At 46.2% G+C, this 27,646-nt stretch overlaps 3 protein-coding genes across 5 annotated transcripts in view; 2 read left to right on the top strand and 1 right to left on the bottom strand.

Annotated features, from left to right (window-relative positions):
• On the top strand, positions 1-10,905 carry ADCK2 (aarF domain containing kinase 2). The gene is made up of 8 exons (XM_075158090.1): positions 1-945; positions 1,680-1,826; positions 3,355-3,483; positions 4,139-4,234; positions 6,252-6,503; positions 7,936-8,064; positions 8,723-8,776; positions 10,013-10,905. Exons 1-8 carry the CDS (start codon positions 28-30, stop codon positions 10,154-10,156), a joined length of 1,869 nt encoding a protein of 622 aa, XP_075014191.1. The 5' UTR covers positions 1-27; the 3' UTR covers positions 10,157-10,905.
• On the bottom strand, positions 8,233-26,689 carry LOC142085754 (uncharacterized). 3 transcript variants are annotated; one of them, XM_075158044.1, is made up of 12 exons: positions 26,393-26,689; positions 25,355-25,714; positions 23,355-23,446; positions 22,994-23,171; positions 21,653-21,881; positions 20,501-21,069; positions 19,442-19,583; positions 17,980-18,224; positions 16,221-16,384; positions 15,247-15,496; positions 14,679-14,919; positions 8,233-14,526 (listed from the first exon to the last, which is right to left on the bottom strand). In XM_075158044.1, the coding sequence occupies exons 1-11, from the start codon at positions 26,687-26,689 to the stop codon at positions 14,695-14,697; spliced, it is 2,751 nt and encodes a 916-aa protein (XP_075014145.1). In that variant the 3' UTR covers positions 8,233-14,526; positions 14,679-14,694. The 3 variants fall into 3 exon arrangements, with proteins under 3 accessions (XP_075014145.1, XP_075014153.1, XP_075014136.1); XM_075158052.1 differs by having other exon boundaries at positions 8,233-14,919; positions 23,000-23,171; XM_075158035.1 differs by having other exon boundaries at positions 8,233-14,919.
• NDUFB2 (NADH:ubiquinone oxidoreductase subunit B2) overlaps positions 26,432-27,646 on the top strand; it is a 1,601-nt gene continuing 386 nt past the window's right edge. Inside the window, exons 1-3 of the mRNA XM_075158138.1 lie at positions 26,432-26,792; positions 26,871-27,015; positions 27,106-27,196. Of these exons, the coding sequence (XP_075014239.1) occupies positions 26,722-26,792; positions 26,871-27,015; positions 27,106-27,180 (291 nt within the window). The 5' untranslated portion in view covers positions 26,432-26,721 and the 3' untranslated portion in view covers positions 27,181-27,196. The remainder of the gene's footprint in view (positions 26,793-26,870; positions 27,016-27,105; positions 27,197-27,646) is intronic.

Consider the following 27,646-nt stretch of genomic DNA (forward strand, 5'->3'; position numbering starts at 1 on the left):
GCGGCCGTTAACGGCGGCGGGCGGGCGATGGTGGCGGGCGGCGCCGTGCGGCTGCTGCCGCTCCCGCGTCCTCTCCTCGGGCGGGCTGTCGGGGCGAGGGGAGCGCTGTCCGCTTGGGCGGCAGCGGGGCGCGGCGGGCTGCGTGCCGGGCGCTGGGTCGCGGTGGCCTTGGCGGTGCCCGCTGGGACCGGTTGGAAGGAGAGGCCGGGGCAGCGGGGCCCGGTGTGGGTAGGGGAGCGCGGCCCGGAGCGGCCACCGCGGGGTCTGCTGCGGCGCTTGGGTCTGGTGCTCCGGTTGGGTTTGCGGGCCTGCGGGTTGCTGCTGCGTTTCGGCCCCCTGCTGTTGCTCTACCCGCTGAGCCGCCTGTGGCCTGGCCTGGGTGCCCTGTGGCTGCGGTTGCTGCGGAAGGCGGCTGAGGCTGCTGGCCCCACCTGCGTCAAGCTGGGCCAGTGGGCCAGCACGCGGAGGGACCTCTTCTCCGAGGCCTTCTGCGATGAGTTTTCCAAGCTCCACGTTGAGGTGAGCCCGCACCCGTGGGGCCACACTGACGAGCTCCTGAGGAAGGCCTTTGGCGAGGACTGGACGGGCGTCCTCAAGTTTCAAAGCCAGGAGCCGGTTGGCTCGGGCTGCGTCGCCCAGGTGTATAAAGCCTATGCTGACCTCACAGCTATCACTGGCTCCCAGGCCAAGGAGCTAGCGCGACGTTCGGAGTTACAGTCCGCTTTTGAAGCGTGGGAAGTGTCAGGCTTTAGAGGCCTCCTCAGGTGGCTGAGGAGGAGGAAGAGTGAGGAGATGCAGGACGAGAGGAGCAGGGAGGAACTGAGGCCAGCAGACTGCTCCGGGGGAAGTCCTGTGAGTGGGATGTCCCTTATGGAACAGATGGCCAAGCCACTCCTGAATGCAAATCCTTCATCAGCCAGACATCTCACGCCTGTAGCCATTAAAGTAAGTCATACATCTGGCCGGTAGATGTGTCAAAATGGAGCGTGCTGGACGAGGCCTATCAGATCTTAATTCCCATGGAAATGAGTAGCTGGCTAGAGCCAGGTAGAGCGAGAGAAGTGATGCTCATGTCCCTCCGTGTCTTTTCTCAGTACTTTGGTTCCAGCCAGCAGCAATCTAGGCTTGCGGTGGCCCTAGCTTTTCCCAGCCCAGAGAGCTAGAGTATGCATACTGCCTATGGCACCTTTGATGTGGCATGTGGATACCAGAAATGCCTGCAAGAGCCCAGTTTATATTAAAATAATGAATATTAAGCTTGGTTTCATCTTCCAGAAAATGAGACCCCTTCTCTCCTCCCATGAAGAAATCTGGAACAGATATGTTCTTTCCAGCAACGTTTATTTAAAGAAATCTCAGTTTGAGCTGTTCCAAATACTAGTCAGTCCTGCATGGCACAGAGGGGGCAGGAGTACAAAAGCAATGGAAAATGGCATTAGGTGAGACTGTAGGCTCGAGCACAGATGTATTAGATTTAAAGATTATAATGTGTTTCTTTACAGCTTAATCCATGGCAAAATATGAATTCTTCTGAGGACTAGCTGGGGAAGCCTTGTTAGCTCCCAGTTTTATTGGTTGGGTTTTGTCTATTTGGAATGCATCACTTGAGCCGATTGAAATGGACCGTCCTTTTTACAGCGTTTGGGGAGTTGATCTTGCCACCGTTCGTTCTTGTGCAGGTCCTGCACCCTGGGCTAGTCCACCAAGTCCAGATGGATCTGTTTCTCATGAAGATGGGTAGCCACATCATTGGACTTCTCCCTGGATTCAAGTGGCTCAGTTTGACAGAGATTGTGGAGGAGTTTGAGAAGCTTATGATTCAGCAGGTGCGTGCCACATACTGAAACAAAATTGCCCTTTGTCTTGCTACTGGATGGCTCTAACTCTGTTCATAACACTTCTTTTTAAAGAGTTAGATGAAGGCTTGCGTGTTCTTTATTCTAATCAGTCACATAATGTTACTGTAGGAAAGCTTGTGTGCTCACAGAGTAGAAAAGCAAAGCAATGAAAAAATTTAACAATCTTTATTAGATTTAAAAATCTTTTTTAGACTTTTTGAAAATCTTTTTTAGGCTTTGAGTATGTTTTCTAGTGAACAGCCTGAACAGCTAGCTAGCCATAGTCACAGTCTTTTTTGCAGCATTGTGAAAGATGAACACTGGTGAGAGACCTCTCCTTGGAAAAAGAATCTTTCCAAACAAGTGCTCAGACGTGTGTTTTTCCTCTTTAAACCTACACATATGTTTGCAATTTGTACTTACTGGTCATGTTTGTTAGCACTGAGGTATATATATTGGCATAACTAATACACTTTCACGTAAGTTAATAATACATTCTATATTGTATTGTCATCAGACTCATAGTATCGGTAAAGTTAAGCTTTGCAAATAGATCTGAAAACATATCCTGATTCGCAATGTCTTCTAAAGACACAGTCCTGAAACGTCCTCGCTACCAAACTTACAAAGATTTCACTACAGGCTTAATTAGGCTTATGTTTCTATTAAAACAAACCGTTATCTGCTAATTTTTGTGTCTAGATTGTAGAGTCTGAAGACTGTTATAAGCTTTTGAAAGCCTTAATGCTTTTCTATTATTGCAAAAAAATCTACACAGTAAATCTATGTTGTAAGCTGTTGACTGTATTCAGATGGGACTCAAGGTCATTAGTACCAGTTTAGTCCAGCAGAGCTTTTGGTGGATGCGCTGAAGACTGAGGATTAGGAGAGCATCTGATAGGCTTGTTGTAATTTCCTTTCATTTCTCTTTGAAGGAACAAGAAGTATTCCTGGGATATTTCCCATTGCCAGATGAGGGAGGTGAGGCAAGGTTATCCTGCCTCCTTAAGCAGCAGCCGTGGGCAGGAGAGAGGCCCTTATGTCAAGGCACTGGATCACTGAAGATCTAGGGCCAGGACTTTGCATAGTGGATTATTTTGTATGTGTTGCATTAAATTTCTTCCTGCTTATGGCTGCCTATGTGTAAAGTGAGGTTAGGGCTGCAGTTCTTCTACCCTGTCTGCCTGCCTTGCTATTTGGACGGTAAGCTTTGGTTCAGGATCTGTCTTACCCTTGAAAATAATGCAGTCCTGGTCTTTTTTGAGACACTGTACCTATAGTAAGAGTCACCCATATTTCGAAGGTGCTGGGTTGTGGGCCATCTGTTACCCAGTGTGTACTCTACTCTTCCATCAGGAAAGCTATAAGCATGTAAGAAGAACCACTCTATTTTGCTTTCATTCTGGCTTTCTGACTAGTTTTGTTGGTATTGAGTATTGCACCGTACAGTCATACAGGATCCTGAAGATCTAATTTAATCTAATTTCCAACCTGCTTTTTCTTTTTCTCCCTTGAGATTGACTTACGCTATGAAGCCAGAAATCTGGAGCGCTTCCGACAGAATTTCCTAGATGTCGATTTTGTGAAGTTTCCAACTCCCCTTCGGCCTTTGGTAACGACAGATGTTCTAGTGGAAACATTTGAGGTAAGAATTGCAGGGTCTGGGAGTGGTGGTAGCAGTGAGAAGGCCCTTAGGAGAACATGCCGAGGAGGTGTTTTTTTGAGGAGCGATCAGAGGCAGAAGGATGCTTTTGTCTTATTTGCTTAAAGGGATTGGTGTCCTTCCTCAGTGTCTCTTTCACTCTCTTTGTTTGTAAGCAGTGCATCCCAGAAGACAGGTGGCAGACAACTCCATATAGAAGTGAACACTTGGCCTGAAACCAAGCGGACCAGCAGTGTGTCCAGCCACCATGTGCTTGCCTGTGCTTTGCAAACCAACACCACGCTTCAACTCTCCTCTGTGGTGGGTCAAAGCAAGGAGCTTAGCAATCTGACACTTTCTGATGCTTGCCTCACTTCCCTTGTGGATGTTTGAGTCGCAGACCAAAGCTACTCTCAGCCTTAGTTTTCGTGCACACGATCCTGGCAAGAGTATTTCTGCCCCAGGCTATATCACACCCTCTTTCCAAAGAACAAACCCTTGCTTCTCTCATGTTCTCCATCACTCTGGGTACAGCCTCTATCGTGCAGGTCCTTTGAGGGTATTGTTATCACCTCCCTCAACTCTGGGCACCGAGGTAAAGATGTGGTTGAAAGTGGGACACGGGGTGTGTTTGACTCCAGCTCCGTCTTCATTTCAGGAGAGTGAGCCTATTTCTCACTACCTGCATGCAGAGATTGCCACGGAGCTGAGGCAGAGACTTGCAAAGATGGGCATCGACATGCTGCTGAAGATGGTAGGCACTTGGCTGAGGCTGCAAGGGAAGGTTGTTTTCCTGCAGAAGCTATTCAGTTGGGGTAATAAGACAATATGGCTAAAGAGAGAACCTGTTTGCTTCCCACATCTCCTACCCTTCTCCCCATGGACTCAAAGACAGAGCTGTGCCTTTTGGAGCCAGCCCATGGATGCCAGGTATCTTGCAGTAACCCAGGACTTGGGCTGCTAGGGCACTGTGCAGCTCCTGAACTGGCAGAGGAAGGGAGGGTCTGTACTTCATGTGCAAGGTAACACAAGGTCTGAGTAAAGCCTGGGCTAGATAAACCACTACTGTAGACTTTGACACAGAGCTTCTTCCACTGCAGAAGGACAATCTGCTTGCACACAGTAGGGTCTCCTGTGCAACTTGATCAGTGCATTGCTTAGGAAACCCACTAATCCATTTAATGAATATTCACATATTGCCCAAGTGCTATAAAGTGCAATGTAATTAGCAAATACCATGCTCTCTGCAGAGACTACGGATGCAACTCACAGGGAAGACAGCTAGCTAGTTTCTTCATTTATTGACCCCTCCTCCAAAACTGCCTTTTTTTAAGGAAGAACTAAATATGGAGTAAAGAAAACAAACCTGGCCAGATTCAGCTTAGGATTCAGCTTCTGGCTGTCTAATTCTTTTGTGGTCGAAATAATCACAAATCATCTGGAAAGGAGTGTTGAGAGGTGACACAGCTGGCTTGTGAGGAGCCATGAGAACTAGCAGGGAAGAGTTGAAAAAGAACCTCACAGTACTGAGTGCGTGGGCAGTAAGTGTCAGCTGAAATTCAGTCGACAACTGTAACATCATGCTAGGGCAATGGCGAGGCCTGCAGTTCTCACTCCGTGTAGTGTGACAGACTCTGAAATAGCTTTTACCACTCAGAAAAGCAATGGTGGAGCTATAATAGTTTTATGCTAACATTAGATTCAATGGTTAGGAGCAAAGCAAAACCCCCAAATTTTAGAAGGAGAAAAGAGTTAAAGAGCAAGGAAGCAACATAATGGCTGTAAGTAAAAAAAAAAATACCTGTTTCTTGAATACTCTGTGCAGTTCTAGTCCCTTGCTGTCCAGGACCCTCCATTTCAAGGACTGTAATAGAACTAGAAGAGGGGCAGAGGAAGGCAGCCAGGATGATTACTGGTGTGGAATGGCTTCCATGCAGGAATGGTGGAATAATTTGGACTCATAACTCTGGAGAGCAGAGAAATGAGAGTAGCTTATGACAGAGATATATGCAGTCATGGGTACATGAGAGTGAATATGGATCCGTTGTGTATGGTTTCTCAGAACAATGAAGAGGACATAAACAAAATTATCAGAGGTCACTTTTCCAGGCAACATCTAAAAAAACCTTCCCTTTTTCACACAGCTCTAATTCTTTACCTGGCAATTGGACAAATTTGTAGGAGAAATCCATCAAATACGAAGATAACCTCCTTGGGGCAGGAAGTCCCTGCAACCCACCTGCAGTCCCAGGTTGCCAGGAGGGTTGGTGGGGAAATGCTACCTTGTGCTTGCCCTCTTGCTAGTCCTTTCTTCTACTAACCGCTAGCGGAGGCAGAGAGGAAACATTTGTTGATGTTCCAGACTAGACAAACTTAACCGTTCACTATAACCCATGCCACTGAATGGCAAATGGCCTATTCTTACTGCATTACTCTTTGCCAAGGCCCACCAGCATGCATCCAGTTTAGGTTTAATTGCCAAAGAGCACTACCATTCCTTGCTGGGACTCCTGGCTGTCTTACCTGACCTCTAGGAAACAAACAGGATTGCTTCACACAGCTCTGCTGACTCCCCTAGAGAGAGTAGCACCCATGCCGTTACAGCACAGCTGGTCTCCAGCAGAAGCCATTTGCTGTGTTGCTGCCTAGGGTGATGCACGTTAGTAATGACAGCGAACAGACCAGAAATGAACCTTTGCTATTTGCCTGGGAGTTTTGGCGTGGGCAGGTTTTGTTGGAATGAGCTGCTCTAAGACTTGCCTGTCCTCTAGGTCTTTGTTGACAACTTTGTCCACGCTGACCTGCACCCTGGGAACATCCTGGTTCAAGGCACAGCCCATGTCAGCACCAGCTGCAAGGAGCAGACAGCCATCGTGGACCTGTGTGACACGCTTGTGGTGGAAGTGCAGCCGCCCCTCAGGCGCCTCTGCCTGGTGCTGCTGGACGCGGGGATCGTGGCGGAGCTGCAGAGCGCCGACATGCAGAACTTCCGGGCGGTTTTCACAGCTGTGGTCCAGGGCCAGGTGAGGCCTCTGTCATGGGGTTGTGCAGCTGAGGCTGGGGAAGGGAGGCAGCTGAAGAGTCTGACGGCCGAAGTGATAGTTTCCTCTCTACTTCCCCTTACAATCCTCCCTAAGAGGGGAGAGGAGACTTGCTAGCGTGGAAGCTATACCAGACACAGGGGTAAGATGTTCAGGTTCAGCAAGGAGGCTGCCAGAGTGGAGCGATTTCAGTGGCCCAGGAAATGGAAGGTGTTAAATGGGAAGCATTGGCTGCCACTCCCTGGGAGCTGCTCACATTTCAGAGGCTGTTGCAGAATCTGACAGATTTTGCTAGAAAAGAGGAGGGAATGGATTAACATCTTGGTCTTCCACACACATTCCCTTCTGCAGCCTTGCTGCCGGAAAGCCCATATGCCATCCTCCATTTTGCTGTTGTGTCAGCATCTGTAGAGAAGAGGAAGCAAAACAGGTGCGGGTGGGGGGGTCTGACCTCTACCAGGCTCCTCTGTCTAAGGGGAACTACTTATCCTCCTTCCCACTTCTTTAAAATACACTTTCAGATGGATTACAGAATCCAGTGCTGATGTCTCCTGTTCATTCTGAGAACAAGCATCTGTGCTCATACTTGCATGTTGCTATTTATCAGCTCTGGGTTGGATGGCTCACCAGCATATCTCAAGAGGGACATGTTTTAACTTGGTCTGTTTAATCTGCTGAAGCATAGCGAGGAGTCAGTGCTAAATTGTGTATTCAGGCCCATCCTCTGCTGCCAGACTTACTTCTCCACTACTAAGCAAAAACTGCAAACATTTGATTGCAAGTCCTTCATGGCTTCAGGCCGGGTGTAATTCATGATCAACAGGTGAAAATCTTCTACATGGTCTCGTTGCCAAACCTGGGGCTTCTGGCTCTGTACATTGCTGTCAGACACATCTTCCAAGAAGAGCTATAAAGCCTCTCCCAAGTGAAGTTTGGGTATGGCTCCCCCTCCTTTCTCACCAAGCATCTGCTGGTGTAGAATTGTCTCACTCTTTCTCCGCAATTTGCAAATGGAAGGTTGGACTTAGCCCATAAGGGAGGTTAATAGATGCCCTTCTTTACACCGTAATCTCCTCTGCTAAGAAGAAAATGCCAATCCTGTGGGTTTTATTTTTCCCCCTGAAACTTCTCCTGACTGCCTGAGAGATCTCTTTGTTGTGTTCTACCCTACAAGACCTGCAAGAAAAATAGCCAGGGTTTTGCCAGATACCAGCTAAGATTTTTTGACCAGTTCTGCTCTTCCTGCACCTGTTTCTGTTGATTTTTTGGGGTCTCCATTGCTGGAATGGGAAAGCATGGCCCTGGGAGTTCTCTCTGCAGTATGCCTCCTCCAGGGACAATGATGTGCAGCTCCCTGTAGGCTTGCTGGCAGCAGTGGTCAAGTTCTGATTCTCCTTTTCAACTTGTTTCACAGGGGGAGAGAGTGGCAGAACTGATCCTTCATCATGCCCGTGCTAACCAGTGCCAGGATATCGAGCGATTCAAAGCCGAGATGGCAGAACTAGTGACCAAGGTCCGGGGGAACACCATTGCCCTAGGAAAGGCAAGTGCACAATGTCCCACCCTCGCTTACCTGTAATTCAGTGGAACATGGCTTTCAGAATGATCTATGTGGAAAGGCCAGCTCTGATCTCATCAGCACCACCAACCAGTACCGGGCGCTTTTAGTCTCTCAGGTGCAGAAAAGTCCATAAAATCCTTTCTTATTTCCTTCTGTTTGTTTGGATTTTGGTTGTGTGGGTTTTGTTTTTTTTTTTTTGGGGGGGGGGGGATGTTTGGGGCATTTTTTATTGCTGTTTGTTTGTTTGTTTTAAATCTCTAACACCCGCAGTTCCCTGCGAGGAGTTGCTGAGCCTGATGTTACAGCTTGCATCCTTTTAGCTAAGGCCAGCCTGGGCACTTCAGAAAGTGTACTATGGTGGTACTGAGCAAATTAATGCATGTTGTGTACTGCTGTGAGGTCAGACCTTCTCAGCCTTCCTGGCTGGCAAGTAAGCAGAACCATGGGTCACAGCTGAACTCCTTATCCCGGGCAGGGTGGGGGGATCATACCTTGATGTTGGCTTGTTGTCAGCCCAATAATCTTGTCCCACCACCAGAACCAAATGCTAACATTTAGAAGAATTCTGCCTGTCGCTCACGCGGCTCAGTCTTCTTGACCACAGGTTTTTTGATCAGTTGTTATTTCTTTTGTATTCCAGCTTCAGGTGGCAAATCTTCTCTCGAATGTCTTTAAACTATTGATGACCCATAAGGTGAGGTCCTGTCACTGTCTGCCTTCAACAGCTGGAAGTTCATTTGGGGAGGGAGAACTGCTGGGAACATGAAGGGCTGACAAGGAGGGGGACTGACTTGGAACGAACTGCTAGGAGGGGGACTGCAGGAATGCATCCAAGTGTTGCAGGCATGCTGTTTCTCAGGTCTTGATACACGCCCTACCAAGACCGATTTCTGTTTTGTTGGGTTTTGTCTTAATACTGCATTTAATGGTTGATATTATTTACTAAAAGGAATGTTTCTGTAACACATAGTTTTTCCTATCTTTTTTTGTAGTCCCTTAGAAGCAGAAAATGAAATCTAATATATGTTCCACTTGTATATCATTGCATGCTTTCTTCCCTGGACCGCTTTCTTGATATGGCGTTATGTAACAGCACTAGGCCATTTTACTGGCTTGTTAGAGGCCTCAAAAGTGAGAAGTTACTCACAGAACAGAGATTCCTTCTTATAACTGATAGTATTTGGGGGACAAGTTTCCATGGTTGCAAACAACTTTGGAAATCAAGAGAGCTATAGTGGCCTGAACTGGAGGAGATGAGAAGGTCGTCAGCCACAGGGCTGCCCAGCCTGCAAAGGGTCCCTCTAAACATTCCTTAGTTAGAGGTTTTTGTCATTAAGCCTCATTAAGCTGGTTTCTAATAACATAAAATGTAATTTAGGCCTTCACAAAGCAAGTCCTCCCAACTCCATGAATTCTTAATGCCCTGGTATGCCTTGAAACAATCCTGGTGCCTGGCTGGGAATTCGGGAGTAGTTTGTTCACATGCAGAGCAGAGGATAGTTTCCTTTGTGATCTGTGGGGGTCTTCTGCGGCTGTTCAGAAGGTGGGCTCCCCTTACACAAGTGCATGTGTTCAAGTATGTTGGATACTACTGGAGCTTATAACTACATTAGCAATGGTGAGCATTCCTAAGCTCCTGCTGTTCCAGTATGGAAGACAAAAAAATCCCATTCTCCGTCTTGGAACTGAAAAACAAACTCTTGGGTTCCCTTAGGGCACTTACTGAGAAACTGTTGCTTTATTTTTGGGCCTGCTGCTGGATTTCAGTGAGTTCTGAAACTCCAAGTGATGGAGGTGCAGTATAGTTTTAGGTGCGCGTATGCTCTTCCCAGCCTCTTCCCTTCCCTCTCAGCCAATGCTGGTACCTCTGTGGAATGGGCTCAGAAGAAAATAAGGTCCGCTGAGTCCATTTAGTCTTTTGTGGTTCTAGGTGAAGCTCGAGAGCAATTTTGCTTCCATCATCTTTGCCATCATGGTTCTGGAAGGTCTTGGTCGTTCACTGGACCCTGAACTGGACATCCTAGAGGCAGCTAAACCACTGCTCATCAAAACTGCAGCTTCTGTCCTCGAATAGACTCTTGTGGCTGCTGCCCTCTCACTGTGCAGGATTACCTATGCTGCCTGTGAGCTGACAGAGAAAGAAGCCGAAGATGAGAAGTCACGTGTATCTTAGAGACACCATGCAGTGGTTACTCTCCATTAACGTTGCCTTCAGTTGTTTCAGCCAAGCACTAGGCATGGGACGATTAGAAGGTCTGTCCCAGAAACCAGGAAGACTTTGCACAATTGGAGAGTTCTGACTCGTTACACAGTTCTAAGAGCTAATGTGCTCTGGTAGTTTTTAAACTGACATACCACGTAGTTTAGGTGCACAAGATCACTGCAGCCTCATGAGAAAAGCAGTCTTACTTGTCCAAAAGTCTTCAAAAAGATGTTCATTGATCAAGTCTGTTTTGAAATATATCAGGTTAAATATTTAAAGTTAACTTACTGACTTATCTGTCACTGTGGTATGAGAAATGATGTTCTAACACCACCTAAGCAACTAATTCAGGCTGAAAAAAGCCAATAAACCTTTTTGTCTTTTATACTTTTAACTTCTACTTTTATTGTAGAAGTGTCCTGAGATCCTGCATGGAATGGTCTGTTCTTAGTCATTTTGGATGATAAAAACAGACGAGTCAACTTGATTTTTTTCAAACTACTAGTTCTAGTATTGTACACTAGCACAATACTATCAGAGTTTGGATTATAAACAGCAAAAGAAAATACTTGCCTAGGCAGAAAACCTAATTCTATAATAAAAAACAACTTTTGGGAATATTTATACTGGTCTTAGTGGTTTTTTTTTCTGAAGCTTTAAAAAAGAAGTCTTTTTTTTTTTTCCTCTGTGTGCTTCCTTCCTACTACCGTCCCCCCTGCTCCCCTAGTCTTACCCTAGTCAACTCAAAACCTTAACTAATATGCAAATTCTTGGGTTTTGTTTCCAGTAGTTTGCAAAATAAGCAGTCCAAGCATTTTCCTAATGGATGGAAAATACATTGTGAATGTTTGAAATTAAATAAAGCCAGCAAAAGAGCTAGATCATACATGGCTTTTACAGTCTGTTATTTTAATAGTAGTATTAAAATTATTTTATGGCTGTATTTTAATAGTGAGAAACACAGTCTATGAATGATTGGAAATACTGTAATACTAAATATATTCCCAGATATACTGTATGTGAAATTGCAGCACCACAGGGTGTCTGCAGTGGTCTGTTTTCAGATGGTTAAGCAATGAAGAGAAGGTACATAAGCAGACAATCTGCTGTTTTATGGTGATTATAAAATAGTGATTAATGACATATAAATGAAGTCTGAAAAATAAGTTTAGATTCTGTTCAATATATTTCATGTACTTTCTTTTAATCAGTGTTCCATTTCCAAATGCTTAAGCATAAAAGCAGCAGTAGAGTTTAATATCTTTTAAGTTTTAGGCTTGTTTCTCTAAGTCTAGTTAGACTTCAGCTCATAACTAGATACACTGTTGTCCTAACTAGCACATGATTTTGCGTAAAAGAACTTAAAAAAGAAGAAAAGCAAGCAACCCCCAAACTCTACATTAAAGAAAATTTCCATGTGCTGCCAGCTCCATTTTTGCTCAATAATGTGCATACCCCCTCCCATTTCCACCCAGCACAGCACTCTGCGGCATGTGCAGCCTGCGTCGAGTCCGGCAGTCACCCAGGTCTTGGGCGCAGCCGCCCATGTTCTTGCTGAGCAAATTTCAGCCAGCTTCTCCAGAGGCTAAACAGAGCTTAAACCAAATGATAGAATTCCATGTCTAAAGCTATGCTTCACATGTAGTTTCCATATATGCAGCAAGTTATAATTTTTTCAGACCTTAATTTAAAGAAATAAACAAACAAAATGTCAAAGCCTTCACCTTATATATAGGTTCATCTTTCTTTCCTTTTCCCTTTTTTGTAAACAAAAATCTCATTATGGTTCATGCATATTATGAATCCTAAAGTTAAAAAAACCCCTTTTAACTATTAAGGCCTTAGAACGGTTTGTAAACATCTGATGAGAGACTTAACTTCAACTGTCTTTTTGGGGAAAGCTAAAAGCATAGCCTCTCAGTTATCTCTGGAGGAACACAGTCTGAGACTTAACGCTAAGAAACTGTTGGCCATTCAAAAGGTTTGGCAGAATTTCAAAGGAGCTGCCTTTTACAAGTTTTCTTAATTTTTGTATTTGTTTTTTTTAGAAACTACTGTTATCACTGGTGCTGTGTTCCTGTAAAAGTGTGAATCTTTATAATACTTACGCTTCTGATGTGCCAGAAAATGTGTAACATGTTTTTAAGTGTACACAGAATGTCAGGCAACATTTAAATTTTGTATCATCTAGTTCGGTTCTAGGTATTACTTAAAACAAAGCATCACAAATATTACATGTATTTTAGCATAATTTTGTGTAAAATAAGAACACCCTTCGATATAGCTCTGAGTGTTCCAGCAAATACATCGTGCCATGTCCATTCTCCTTTCCTAAATACCCACATGAAAAGAACAGCTACGTTTCTGGCTACCCAAAGCTGGTAATAGCATTCTCTGTGACACAGCCGCTGTATTTTGTACCTCTGATGATATGAGGAAGAGGGACAGCACTTCAGGATGTCACAACCATAACCTCCTCCTCCCCACTGTGAATGAAGGCACTGCCACTCGTCAGAGTATAATGCATTAAAAACCCTCTTCTCTCCTTTCCTGTTGCAGAAAACTGTCTCTTGATGTGCCTTACTGTTTCCTTTCAGGGGAGGGGAGAAGCTGGGAGCGGCTGACACCGCAGGCAAAGGAAAGTCAGTAATGCACTTAGGGGGGTCATAAGCAAGTTGCATTGTGGACTCCAGGTGGTAACTGTTTTACCCTATAGGCTGAATGGGTACAGAGCTGCTGGCTACCTCAGTTTCTTACACAATTTGTTAACTGTCAATTTACCAATTCATTTGTCTTTGTAGCATTCTCCTCATTTATTCACGGTGAACAAAAACTCTGTTTATTCTGACCAGGCGCCCTACCTGCAAAGATATCTGAGTATCTTTCTGACATAAGATTTCCTGCTTTTGGAGACTGCCAGCCTGAAAGTGAGATCATAGGCAAAACAACCCCCCCAGCCCACCATTGGGGTTGGTGATTCTCCAAAGGCAGGTATCTCGGAGAACAGACATTTTTCTCATTGCAATGCCTAGGAAGAGTGGCTTGTCACCAAAACAACATCTTCCTTTTTACTTCTTTACATCTTGGGCTTCTATAAGTCATTCCTCCTCTAGGGGAGTGGCCTATGTATTCCAAGTAGTACGTATGCCCTGACAGTAGAAGATCTACACTTTTACCTAAAGCCCCAGCTGGAGGGTTCCAAGTTGTCTTACCAGGTTTGCTGAAGAACCTCTCATGTCACCGGATCCCTGCCCTGCCCCCTACAGCAGTTTTGGCAGGAAATAGCACAACTTTGTCATATGTATGAGGACTTCTTCCCTATGGATCTCTGCAACTCAGATGCAATGGGACACTTGCAAGGGTCAGTTGTTAGTAATGGAAACCGCAGTGGATAATTTACATTGTATTTTAGCATGTACATTTTCATTGTTGCAGTTGTTTGGGTTTTTTTAACATCCAGCTGGTCTCCAGCTCTCCTTCCCCATATTTCATGTAACATTAGCATAGCAAGGTAAGTCATATGACGACAGCATCACATAACTACACTTCCTATTTTATGTGGTCCTTGACCTTTAAGAAGTGTGCTCTTCTGGAGCTGCTCTGGAAGAAACACAGCAGGGCAGAAAGTTCCCAGAATTCAGCAGCGGAAGCCTTTTCAGGTCCATATGTAATTTCCCTGCAGGCTTGTATTAGCAGGACATAACCTGTGCCTGTGCTTCCACCACTTCACTTGGGTGGCTCATTCCTAGGGCATTTCTCCTGACCTTCATTCTTGTTCTTCACCTCCTACTCCATTGTATAGCCAATGCCCTCACTTAACTAATGTCTTTCTCTATCATTTGCATCTTGAAAGCAGCTACAACCTGATGCCCCTCTGCCAGGCTGTAGGTCTTGTGCGCTTTGAATCACTTTCGTAACTCCCAGGTCCTCTGTCGCTCCACTCCGAATTGGCCCAGATGCTTTCACCAGCCTCAGACTACAACAATCAGCACGACAGGCGCTGACTCCTTCGAGTCCTGTGGAAAGACCCAGCCTCCTTCGGATGCCTTTGGGGCAGAAACTCGGCACTATGGCTGTGTTTCATACTAAATACCAAGGTAGCTCTTGGTTGCAGAGTTGGGTCTGTCAGCAGGGTCACCGCACACGCCTAAGGCAGAAGAATAGTTTGACGGACGTGGACTAGAATAGTAACTCCAGAAAGAAAGGCATGTAAAGGACGAAGCAGTGAAAACATACTCTGCCTGCAATGGAAGGGAGATGAAAGACGTCTCCAGGAATCGTAATTCCACTTGTCACAACTGCACTCAAGCACTCAAACACCCAAGCTCCAGCACACTGACTTACACCTACAAGATACAGGTCAGGTCTGTGAACTGCTCAAGGGCCTGCTTACCCACTCTGCAGCTTCCTTACGCTAGCAGTGACGCCCGGAGCATCAAAAGATTCTGTTCTCTGAGGTACTGCTGGAGGTCACAGAGCTTTTGGCCTTCTTTTTCCATCTTCTGGCGTGAACGGTCTCTGCTCTGGAATACTCTCCCTTTGGCAGCCTGCTGCTGTTTTTGTTGCCTGTCCTGCTCCTGTGATTCTTGTTCCAACATTTCCTGCCGTGACTGCATTCTGCTCCTGAGAAAATCCTACATAAAAATAAAGACATTTACAATGGTACAGCCAGCTTTCATCCTGAATTTCATCCACAATTATCACTGGCAGAAGTCAGAAATGGGTACAATCTATGGAAATTCATTCCTTACGTGCAGAAAGACTCCTTCTATGGCAGAGATGGAGAATTTTACTTCCCATCTTTCATCTTTATACGTGTCAAAAAATGTTACCTTTCATTTATTTATCTCTAAATGATATAATTATATTGGATATAAAACAGATGAAAGATGAATACTCTGGATGGTGCCACCGCTGGAAACATGGTAATACAGGAAAAACATTTCTGGAATTGCCCTTACCAGCCTGCCTTTCTCTTGTTCAAAGCTCCTTTCATTGCGTTCTGCCTGCAACTCCTCTCTCTGCAAACGCTGTGTCTTTAAGAACTGCAGCCTCTGACTTGCCTTCCTCTTCTCCTCCTCTGGCAAGAAGGATTCCTTCCTGCTCCTTTCTGCCCCAGCAGCCTGGAGCAGTGCCATGTGCTGCAAAGCTCTGTCTTTGTGCTCCAGCTGTTTCTCCAGCCCTTGCAATGTTCTCTGATGCAATCGCTGCCTGTTTCCAAAACAACATTTCTCAAATTTCTCAGAAAGAAAGAGCAATAAAAGAAAAAGACAGTGCATAAGACATAAGACAAAGCAGATACTCTGGCAATCTGTGCTCAGTTAATATTCCAGGACTCTTTGTTATGTTATGAGGGTTAAACCTTATCAGGTTTATGAGGGTTAAACCTTATCAGGGGTGGCAAACCACCCAAATGGGCTGGTGCCTGATGTCAGCTAACTGCAGTCATCTGTTCACCTGACTATATAACCTGGCATGGCCATGAGTTCTTGGCCCTGAAGACCAGGAACCAAGGAAATGGATTGCGTGGACAGGGCTGTAGGACTGATTCAGACAACGGGGTGGCTGTCTGTATTGGTGGTGGAGTCACAGGGGCAACAGAAGACATGGTGGGTCATGGGGGCAAGGACCTGCTAAGCGTAAGTGGACTGTGGGGCCAGGGGCAGGGAACAGGGGTTTGGGAGACAAAAGGACTTTGAGTCTGAGGATGAGATTGAAGGGAATTCGCCCTTGGAGGTAATGCTAAAGGTGATGAGTCCATGTGTACTCACTCGCCCATACCTCAAGCATCAGTTTTATTCCCATTAGTAAACCACCATGACCACTCTGCAGAGACTAGCATGAGGCACAAGGTGTGATGTGCAGAGACTGAATGAGAGCACCAGGGAGTGGACATTACCAACCTTCCGACATTTACTACGATCCTAGGCATTACCTCTGGTTGTCCCTGCGCAGCTGGCGTCGGATGCCATCTGCCTCTTGCTGCTGCTCCCTCTTTAACTGCCTCTGTTCCTCTTGCCACCTTTTGTGCTCAATCTTGGCTCTGTTGAAGTCCATCTCTTTCCATCTCTCCTGAGATGCACCATTAAGGATTGATTTCTAAGAGGAAAAAAACAAACCAAACCCTTAATCTCATCAGTATATTTTTCTAATTTAAACTCTAAACCTGCAAAACCAGAACAGCTTGGTCTTCTAATGTCACTCCTGAGCTCTGGAATCCACAATGGCTCACAAATACTATAGTGTCACTTCCCTTCCATGAAAACACTGAGTATGATGCTAAAACCTATACAAACGATTAGGCTTCACCAACAGAGAGGTGCCTGAAAATACAATTTTAAGAGTTCTTCATAGGTCAGTAGGCTGTGCTGGTTGTTCTGGTGTTGAGCCAATGCTTAAAACTGCCCCGTCTTTGTGTCAGCTTCTGGATTGGACGCAAAATACAGGTTCTGACCACAAATCATATTACAGATTCCTTATTAGATTTTATTAGAAAGAGAAATATCTGCCTCCCTCTGGCCAAACACAAAATCGTCCTGGAGTTCTGTGCAGCTATACTAACTCTTCACTTCCTGTTGTCTGAGACTTCTACCCATGGTCAAGCAGTCTTTGCGTTTTCTTCAGTAGTAGCTGCATTTCAATGCTGGGCAGTGTTCCTAATTTGCATTTTTAAATGCACTGTGCTGTGTGAAGAGATGAAGGAGCACCTGCAAGGCTTCTTTTCACAGCCATAGTGCAATATTTATTTCTTTTGTACTCCTTACAGTGCCCTGTATATGGGAAGGAGCAAGGAAACATCACCAAAATTTAGACATGCATTCCAGTTTACATTGCTAGAGCTGTTTGGGGCTGGAACAGTTTCCACAAAGTATGTTCCTCTCTCACATGCATTCTCCCTTCTCCTATTCCCAGCTGCAATTAACATGTTCCTGCCATTAGCTGCTCCTCTGCAAACAGAATGTCTCCTTCCAGTTCTTTCCTGAGGACATCTCTAATACCACAAGCTGGAAAACGCTACAGGACTTTCAAATAATGTCCCTGCCAGTCTCATGTAGCATTTTGACTGCTTTCTTTTAAGGCATTGATCTGTATGGCTTCCTAGGGGCAGTAAATATCTTTGTTCTCCCGTGTATTGCTATTCTTTGCAAAAACTGTACCTTGAGGGTGGTTTGTGTTTAATGACATACAGAGGGAGAGATCAAAGAAAGAATCAAAGGTGTTTTATGGTGGGAGGTGAACAAATGGTGTTATCTAGCAGGTAAAGAACTGGCCTAAGGATTAGGAGACGTGAAGTTCCATCCCAGCCCTGACATGCACTCCCTGCTATGGGATTCACCTGACTACCTAGACTTTCTCTTTTTTGCTTTCAGTATCTGTAAAAGAGGAATAATTTTTTGCTATCTAGTAGAGCTGGCTGGGAGCTTTTCTAATCTTAGAAAAGATTAGATCTGAAATAAAAAAACACTATCAAAAGTGCTGACTAAAAATACCAGAAGTGCCCTGTTCCTGTACAACACTGATTGCCAAGTGGAAACCTTCTGTTTCTGTTTATGCATAGCCATTATTCTACATAGGCATAATTTTTGTTGCAGTAAAAACCTTTGAAAAAGAGATCAAAGAAGAGTATATTCTCACATGACATAAACAAATCACTTGATCCTAATAGCTAAATCTAGTTTGGACCAAATACTTACTGTAATGCTTTTGTCTTTTGGAAGATTTAGAAGATTTGTGGATCTCCTAGCCTGCCCATTGGAGGTACTGTGTGGTCTCTGCACATGCAGAGCTGATTTGATGGTCAGGCTGTCTTTCTCTAGTGATTGATTCACTCGGTCAAAGAAGCTTTGGCGCCTGAAAGGAACCAAAGCACTGGTTCCCAGGGAAGGGCTCCTTTGGGAATGCTGAATTGGAGCTTCTGCCACTCTGAGCTCAAAAAGACCTGTCAAATAAATTAAGGCAGAGAGGTTATAGGAGGTTATAGACAGCTTATAAAAAGAAAGCAAATTAAAAAAAAAAAAAGGTCTTCTCATATAGAATATATTCAAGCAAGACTTTCATAACTTAGTACTAATATTTTCTTCTGAGGACGTGGGATATTTTTTAGTCTCCACAAAACAGGTCCCAGCTTTCAAAAAACAAGCTTGCCATTGCAATCAAGAGTTTTGCCTGGTAATACAAGATCACTGACTGCACTTACAGCTACTCAGGCTAAGGGGTTGTTTACATGGTATTTCACAGACAGACATGAGCTGCTTCTGCCATTGCTCCAAGAAAAGCAAATATTATAAATTTCTTGATAGTGCAAAGCCTGAGCTATACATCCTGCTGAAAGACAGAAGCTTGGGCGCAACACTGTGCTAACAAAGCTTTTGGGTAGCTGAGAACATGGGCAGAGCTTGCTTGCACCTTTTTGCTAAAGACAGCGTGGATCTGAGTGGCAGTTGTTGCATGGAATGATGCTGGAACACCAGCTGGGAGGAAATGTGCTCTTCTGTTTGACTTTTCATTCTCCCTCTACCAGCAGTGACACAGAGCAAAGCAACAACACTTGGAGAAAGCTTTAGGCTTTCAGAGTCCTCACTTAAATGCCTGCAATTGTCACAAAACTACTTAAATGAGAACAGCAACATGTTCTCATGATTAACATCATGATCCAGCCCCTTTTGGATGATAAGGGAACAAAAGTTTACTCAATGACATTATAAAGCAAGCATTTTCAGCACAAATAAGAGGAGGAGTGTTCCGCAGAACAGTTCTGGTGAAATCTTTTTGCTGTAGGCAGTCATAGTTAATGTTACAGGTTAACTTTTCAAGTAAGAAAATTTTATAATAAATAATATTTATAGTAAGCATTATGATAAAGGTTAAGAAAACCCAAAAGCTACTACAGCAGTAGCACTAAAAGCCCCAAAACCCCAACTTCCATCTGAAAATACTTTCACCTTGAGAAGAAGATGAACAACTCCTCAAGTCATACTACCATTAATACCTACATATAATGATACTATATTATGGTGGCTATATTCAGCATGGCATTATGGCATTTTCTATTGAAACATCAAGAACTATGGCAACAGATCTTAGACATAATGGCCTGCTGCACTGATATTGTGTGGCAAGTCTTATGTTTGGATAAAACAGCTACAATTTCAATACCATGTTTGTGTTTAACATTAGCCTCAGTTTCAGCATCCTGCTGTCTGCTGTCTGCTTCTTCCTTGTGGACTGTCTCCATTAACCAGATGTCTGTGTTGACAGCAGTATCAACCATAGCATGAGCCTTCTTCCTCTGAGGACTCTAGAAATAACAAGAAATGCAATCATAATTCAAACCTGATAAGGAAAAGAATAGGTTAGTTTCATGAACTAACAGCGTAAGATCTTTAGTTGCAACTGAAGTTTAAGAATAAAAAAACTCTGGGAGAGTTCTTTACTAAAGAAACAAAGAATCCTTAAGTAGAATAATTTCTGATCACTTTGTGGGTTTCTCTGCATCTTCAAATGACCCAAAAACTGGCAGTACTTCTGCCTGGAAGGGTCCAAACTAGTACAAAAGAGATCAGGCCAGAGGAGCTCTGGCTGAAAGACAGTCGCGTTTCTGGCACATGCCAGAAATCAGGATTCTAACCCCTGCAGAGCAATGGAGAAAAGCTTGGCAGCAGCTGGTGCACATTAACCTCCTCCTTACTGATCCTCATCCAGTGCCCTGTTCATAAGCACCAAGTCAACTACCGAGGATCACAAAAGTCTCTTTTGGTCTTTGATTGGGAGAGGTGACACCTCTACCATGGGTGGAGAAACATCTTAATAGCATTATGCCAGGGACTGCCTTGGTATGGAGCAATCCTCACCTGTATCTGATGTAAAGTCTTCTGCCTCACACTTTTTCCTGCCTTTACCTCCTTCACGCAGAGGCAGGATGTAGAGGAACCGGGCTACGTGACACTTTTCATATTCTGCATCTGTGGAAGAGGTTCTAGGAGTCTGCTCCAGCCAGTGACAATGACAGCTTCTAGCTCTTTCCCAGGTTAAAGGATCAGGAAGACAGTGCAGAGCAAAGTCTCTCCCTTTTTTAGCAAGCATACACAAGGGCCACGTCTAAAAGCTCTAGTAATTTTTTGGTACCAAGAGCAGAAAACTTGAGGTAACAAAGCAGACATTATACAAATAGCAGACCACATGTTAACAGAAGAGCCAGAGTGAAGCACTTTTTACCTTTTTAGGTTCTATAACCTCATCGTCCTCTTCCAAACAAGACTGAACATCTTCGGAAAGGTTTTCTGTCTTCAATCTCTTATCTTCCTTTTTCTCCTCCTCTCTGGAAACACTTTCTGAAGGTGAAATCCTCACTTCAGACAGTTGCTCTTCTATTTTCGTGCTGAGCTCTTCTTTAGTCAAGCTTGTTCCTGGGATGAAGGCATCTTCCTGCTGCACTTTGCACCCTGTAAGCTGTGTGGGTTCCCAGGCTGCAAGGCAGCAGTGGGGAAGTGAGGTGCGCCTACAGCTGCACTTAGCACATGGCTGAGTCGAATATAGACCCCTTGGCCAGTAGTCCAGGTCTGAGTCACCCTGTCTGTAATGGCCTGAGGCTCTATAACCCGGTGTCACGATGTATGGGTAATCCAAACTTGAATCTACCACCATCTGCCTGGCTGATAAAGGCATCTGCAGTTCTAGGATGATGCGTTCGCTTAAGGGCAGAGGGATCCGCAGAGCTCGGTCAGAAGACACCTCCTTAGTTTGCCCATTCCAGAAATTCACAAGCACTCCCCTACTGCTGTGTGCTGTGCATATTAAAAAAAAATAAAAAAGGCAAAGAATATATTAGAAGCATGCCAACCTGTGTGATTTATCTCTTAGAAAGCAGGAGATAAAAGTAACAGTTTGTGTTTCAGACAATTTTGTAACAAATTCCATGATTTTTTCTTTATGCGTTTAAAATTTGACCTTCTTTTGAACTTCCTCTGAAGAGACAGCAGATAGCAAAATTCTCGCTCGTCGCAGCGAGCCAGGATTTTACCCTGCAAAAGCTGGAAACTAGACTAACAGATAATCAGGTGAATACTCATGAGGGTCAGGAACATTATTCTCCTTGTGTAAGGAGGACACCCCCCTGCCCCCTGCCCCCAACTTTTTAGGAAGTTTCCACTCACAGAACAAAGCAAAGGCTAATTCCGGGAGATGCATTAATTCTGGCACTGAAAAAGAACAGGCTGCTTAGTGCCAACAACAAATTAAAAAAAAGATGATGAAGAGAACCCAAGCAGCAGGTGGTGAATTCTCCATGGTTGGGACTGTTCTCTTCTCTGTGTAGCGACCAGCAACTGTGGCGAGTCTAGCACTATTAAGAAAGCCAATACCCCGTACCTAAACGTGCCTCCTTGTTCTCCATAACCTTTAGCACAGTGCCCGGGCCAAAACGTTCAGCTTTAGCCTCCCATGGTGCCAAGACCCTGTCTCCTGGAGCAAGAGGCTGTTGCCTGGCGTCGTCGTAGTGGAGAATGTCGTAGAGAGGCGTTTCCTGCATGCGAAGCTGTACCTTGCCTTTCAGAGTGCGACTTTTGTCAAACTCAATTAAAAAGCGTTCCCTGGAGCTCTACAAGAGTAAAACATGCGGTTTGCAAGACAGACATCTGGGTCCAATTAACGGCCAAACATAAGTGCTAAGAGGGAAGTGGCAGAAATCCCAGGAAGTGGAACATGATCTGGGAATGTAGTACCTACCAGGTTTTTCACTGTACTGTGTCCATATTGGACTTTAAAAGTAATTAAAAAGCTGGGGCTTAAGGGGCTGACAGCCTTTCTCTTCATTTTGGACTTAGATGTTAGTAAGAACACAATTAGCATGCTAAGACAGAACTTTACCAGGAAAACCTCCCATCAGAAAAAGAGTAGCCAAAAGAAACTGCTGTGTATGATGCAGTTTGTTACATAGTAATCAAAAGGATAACAAACCAGTAAAATGTCATAACTGTCATAAATTTAAATGCTTTAATTTACGCCTTCAGCAATGGGTGTGGGGAAGATCTATTACTGAAATCTCAGCCTTCTCTGTAGATCTATGAGTGCACTTACACAGATAATGCTGGCAGCCCCTACTCCAGCTAACGTCACTTGTGCCGTTAGCTGTCCCCATCTGTTCCACCCCACAGTGGAGCTTACAGCCATCCTCAGCTATACTAGCATCACTATTTATTCAACTAACCTGCAAACTGGGAAATGCACGGGATTTTTAAAGAAAGCCTGCAGAGGGGGATTTTCTGTCTGGCATCCAAAATCATCTCACAAATCCCAGAAACATAGAAGGAAGAGAACAGTTTGGTGAGGAGGTGGTGCCTGGAGGCAGATATTTTGGATTACTAACACTAATGCTGTTTAGCTAATTGACTCTGCTGCTAGACTGGGTGGCAGTAGACAATAGGGATAAGGGACCTGTTCTGTTTGATTGTCTCTGAATAACAACTTATAACTACTACTAAAATGGATTGATTTCCAGCCTGCTTTTGCTTGCAGGACTCCTCACAGCAAACAGCCAGTCATCATCAGAAAACAGATGAAAATAGGATGTGGGGAGAGAATAGTGGTTATGAAGTGCACTGTGTCACAGGAGAGCCACCCCACAGCAAGGGCCGGGGCTGGTGAGGCATGGGAAGAACAGGGAAAAGACACACAGATCCTCTTGGAGCATAGTTCCCAATCAATAGCTACCTTCACCTCTTGGGCAATGTGGCCCAGGTAGTAATAGCCATCAGCTTCTCTCCTTGCCAACACACGAGCCCCCCTCATGAAACTGGAAGCCTCTGGGGATGAATCAATGAAATCCCTTGTTGCTGAGGGCATCAAAGGCATACAAAGGGAATCTGGGTTCCACGCACAAACAGGAAAGCTGTAGAAAACAAAAATACAAGTAGTAATGAAGACCTTGGCAACAGACGTTCTGCAACTCGCTGCAATGAAAACAAACTAAATCCACATAGGACACCCACCCCACCCCACAATAACGGTCTTTGTTTCCTAGCTTTTTTCTTCTCTGCATTTCCAGTGACCCATCTATAGATTTTGAACTTACTATGTTACTGGACATCTTAGCAGCAGAGAGCCACAGGGATCTTTATTAGCTGTGTGACAACACTGGACATGTGAGATGGACATGGAGCTTATCTGGAGGGGGGAAGGAGGAGATGGAAGCAGAAGATAAGCATGATTTTTGAACACTTAAATCGTTAAACAGGAATATTATTTATAAAATTAAAATGTACTTTCCAATATATTGCTTCTCTCTTTGTTTTAATTCTTCCATCATATCTCATGGTGCTATGATGTTTATCTATAAGCTCATCACAAATGGTTTTGATTTTAAGAAATCAAGCTTGGAAAGAAGAAAGATAAAAAAATAAAATATAAGAACTGTATGATAAAAAACCCCTTGTGTTTCACCTGCCTTTTATTCAGCTGTTAGATATGTAGCAGGTGTATCATTGTTTCTCCAATCATGATGAGATGTGTTCTTCAAAGGACGTGTCATTTCAAGCATACACAAAGCTATAGTAGATATCCATTTTGGCCCATCTCAGACCCTGTCATCATTTTATTCTACTGTGAAGGAAGCACTAAGCACTGATTCTTAGAACAGTTTTCCTTTCTTACTAATTTTACACTTTTTAGCTAATTGATTTTAGTAAAGAGCTTCGAACCTGGAAAATACACCAATTTCTCAGGACAAGGCGCAGCTTGGAGACGGGGAGCAGAGCAGAGGCAGGGCAGGGGTTCTGGAGCCGCCTCTCCCACCCCCAGCAGCAATGCAGGCCTATCAGCCCTGCTGGCTTCCTCCCACTCAGTCTGCCCCTGGCTCCCAAACAGTAGCTTACGGGCAGCCAGCGGTCACGTGTGCGTCGCCTCCTCTTGTACCCTGCTTCTTACGCAGCTATCCAAACTCTCCAAGCAAGGAAGAGCTATAAGGTCAATGAAAGGAGCTGAAGTCAAGGAAGAATGAAGAAGGTGGCGACTGAGTCTAGAAGACAAAGCTGCCTCTGCAGGTCAAAGCCAGCAGTGGAGCCATCTGGCCTGGGCAGGATGGAGAACGTGAAATGTTTGAGAACAATGACGCAGGGAACAATATGCCAGGGACTACGAGAAGGGAGAAAGACAAAATGCAAGGGAGCTGGGAGGTGGAGTTGACAACAAAACTATGAACCTTATATTAAAGCATTCAGCTTTTATCGAAAAAGAGAAACTCGTGTTGCATTAATGGTGTGTTAAGTAAAAACAATGGTTGAATAGTTTGCTGCTATTCCTTGTAAACTGTTGCTGAAAATGCATTAGGGCTGTTATGAGATTCAGAAGAGCAGGGAGCTTAAAATCCCTTAACTACAAGGACGTGCACAAGGTAGACAGGCAAAAACTATGCTGTTTCAGCTGAGGACTCCAGCTGTTTGGGATGTTAACAGATTTAGAAGATACTGTTATTTATTTAAAAGACAGTATTCGACCACCGCCGCCTAAGAGTGAAACAACATTGAAGTCTGTGAATCAGGATACACTGGCTGTAGGCAAAGCCGTACAGTCACTTAGCAAAGAAAATGTAAAATCAAAGTAAGGCATTTGTTCTTTCCTTCGGGATCTTCACCTTCACCTGTCAGAGACACCTCTTTTCAAGTGCTGGTCCGTGAAGTTCAATGAAATCACTTTACAGAGCAAGCCTTTCCCTGCAAAAGTAAATGGAGCTAGACCAAGATATACCCAAATTTGACCCCAAGTGTTGGCGATGATGCCTTTTGCTCAAGGGCTATGTGAAGTGCTCTTTCCTCACAAGCAGAGATTTAAGGTGCAAGTAATGTACAAGGGCGGATATGGCATCTCGGGATGTCACATATAGCCTGCCACAGAGATGCCAAACCTATTTTAAATCTTTGTCCACAGACTGCTTTGTTTATAAGCTGCCAGGCAAAACAAGGTTACCCTTCCAGAGGGTCACAGAAACTCTCTCCCAGTTCTACTTTGTGAAGTGTCATCCAATAAAGATTCAGGAGGAACTAATTACTATGCACTCATCTTGTATTAGTGGTATACCTTTTCAGAAGCAGTAGGGGGGAGTCTGATCACTTGAAAGGACCCCCCTGATTGTCTGGCTACTTTCTCCATTATTTTTTGCTTGCTTCTTTCATGATCATCTGAATCTCCCAAAAGGCATACAACATGTACCGGAAGCAACTTGTTCTCCACAAGAAGCTGGCAGATTTCCTCTGACTCTCGCTCTGGGAGTGTGTCAGTGAACAGATACACCGACTGGCAGGCTGGGTCCTCAAACGCCACAGCCAGGCCACTCGCATCCTTCATGCCGTTCTCAAACTGCAGGGATCGAATCCAGGCTGCTGCTTGGGTGGCACTACTGAGCGAACATCTGACTAGGCAGTTGCACCATTTTAACACCTATTAAAAAAAAAAGAAGAAAGAAATAAAGAAACAGCAAAAGTCCACTCGCACGTGCAGCTCTTTGCCAACGTGGGAAGGCGCGAGGTCCTTCATTGGGTATTTCTGCGCTCAGGCGCCCTGTAGCTCTCCCCGGCATTCCCGCCACAGCAGCCGGCCTACAGAGAGGGCCTGGTCTCGCCCCCGCTCCCACCGCCTGGCGCCCTCCCGCCCCCCTGCCCGCTCCCCGTCCGCCCCGCCTCGCCTTGCTGGAGAACGCCACGACGTTGAAGAGGGCGCCGGTGGGGCCGCCGGCCAGCAGGAAGAGGCTCCGCACCAGGCGTTCCTTCAGGAACGCCGCCGCGGGGGCCGCGCCTGCCCGCATCCCGACCACGAAGGTGAGGCCCGGAGCCCGAGGCCCGCCCGCCCCCCCATGGCGGGGAGCGCCGCCGGGGCCGCCCGGGACCGCCAGCCTGGTAGCGCGCGCGCCCCGTTGCTACGCAACCGGACGCCGTGGGTTGGACCAAGTGGGCCGCCTAGGGGGGGAGAGAAGGGGCGGGTTATTTCTCTAGCCCCTTCCTAAACGACACAGCCGGCGTCGCTTTCTGCCCCCGCTCCGAAATGAGCAGTTTGGCTGGGAAGGTCACCCCGCTCCCTCCTCTGCGCCCTCCGTGGGCGACGCCAACTTTTGGGACTTACGAGGAACACCCCGTCGATGCGTTGGTGCCGTCCTGCCGCTCCCAAGTGCCAGGGGAGGTGGGGGCAGCGTGGCGGTGCGGAGGTGTCGTCGTGCCGTGCCGTGCCGTGCCGTGCCGTGCCGTGCCGTGCCGTGCCGTGCCGTGCCGTGCCGTGCCGCCGTCTGGGGCGGGGCGTTTTCCCTCGCTCTCGCTCTCGCCCACGACCCTGCTCGCCCCTCCGCACCCGGAGTTGGAAGGCGCCGGGCGGCGGAGCGAGCCAATCGCGGCGGCTGTTGTTGGGAGGTGGCAGGGGTGACATTGGGGGCGCGGGGTGGCGGCGGAGCCGCCATCATGCTGGCGTCGCTGGGGCGCTCGGCGGGACGGCTGCTGCGGGCCGGGAGCGGCGCCACCGGGCTGCGGCAGTGAGTGGGGCGGGCGAGGGAAGCGGGGCGGGTGCCGGCGGGGCCGGGAGTGAGGCGGCGGCCGTGCGTTTGTTGCAGCGCGGGCGGCGGGGTGCACATCCAGCCGCGGTACCGGCAGTTCCCGGAGCTGACGCGGGCGCAGGTGATCCGGAGCGAGCTCCTCAGCGGCTTCATGTGGTTCTGGATCCTCTGGCACTTCTGGCACAGCTCGGACATGGTGCTGGTGAGGCCGGCGTGGCGGCGGCGGGCCGGCGGGCGGGCGGGGACCGGGGGCCGGGGCATTGGCCGAGCTCTGACCGTGCCTCTCTCCCAGGGCCACTTCCCCTATCCCGACCCCGCGGCCTGGACGGACGAGGAGCTCGGGATCCCTCCGGACGACGCGGAATAGGCGGCTCCAGCCGCGGGTATGCCTCCTGCCGCCCCTCCTCGCACAGGCCCGGCGGCCCTGGCACGGCTGCCCCCGGGGGCTGCCCCTAGGCTGGGCTTTGCTTTGAACGGCAATAAACCCAGCCACCAGTGCACGCAGAGTTTGGATCGTGCCTTAACTTTGCTTCAAAGCCCCTGGCTGTGACAAGGGGCCAGGGCGTCATGCCTGGCTCTGCTTACCGGCCCTCTTCTCTTGGTACTGGTGGAAGTACCCTCTTTGCAGCAATTATTTATGCACTTCCAAAGGTAAATGTGCCAAATCTCTGTTGTACAGTGTGCAGGTATTTGCACTGTTTCTTTTTATTGCCTTTACGCAGTCTTTTCATGGGCTGCTGAATACTTGAGTCAGGTAGTCTAGTTTTGGTGACATAAGCCTGCAGTGTAACAACTTATTTTTTGATGAGTTATAGCTTAACTGCTACCAGTTC

This window comes from Calonectris borealis, chromosome 1 (assembly GCF_964195595.1).
Source record: "Calonectris borealis chromosome 1, bCalBor7.hap1.2, whole genome shotgun sequence".
Taxonomy (NCBI): Eukaryota; Metazoa; Chordata; class Aves; order Procellariiformes; family Procellariidae; genus Calonectris; species Calonectris borealis.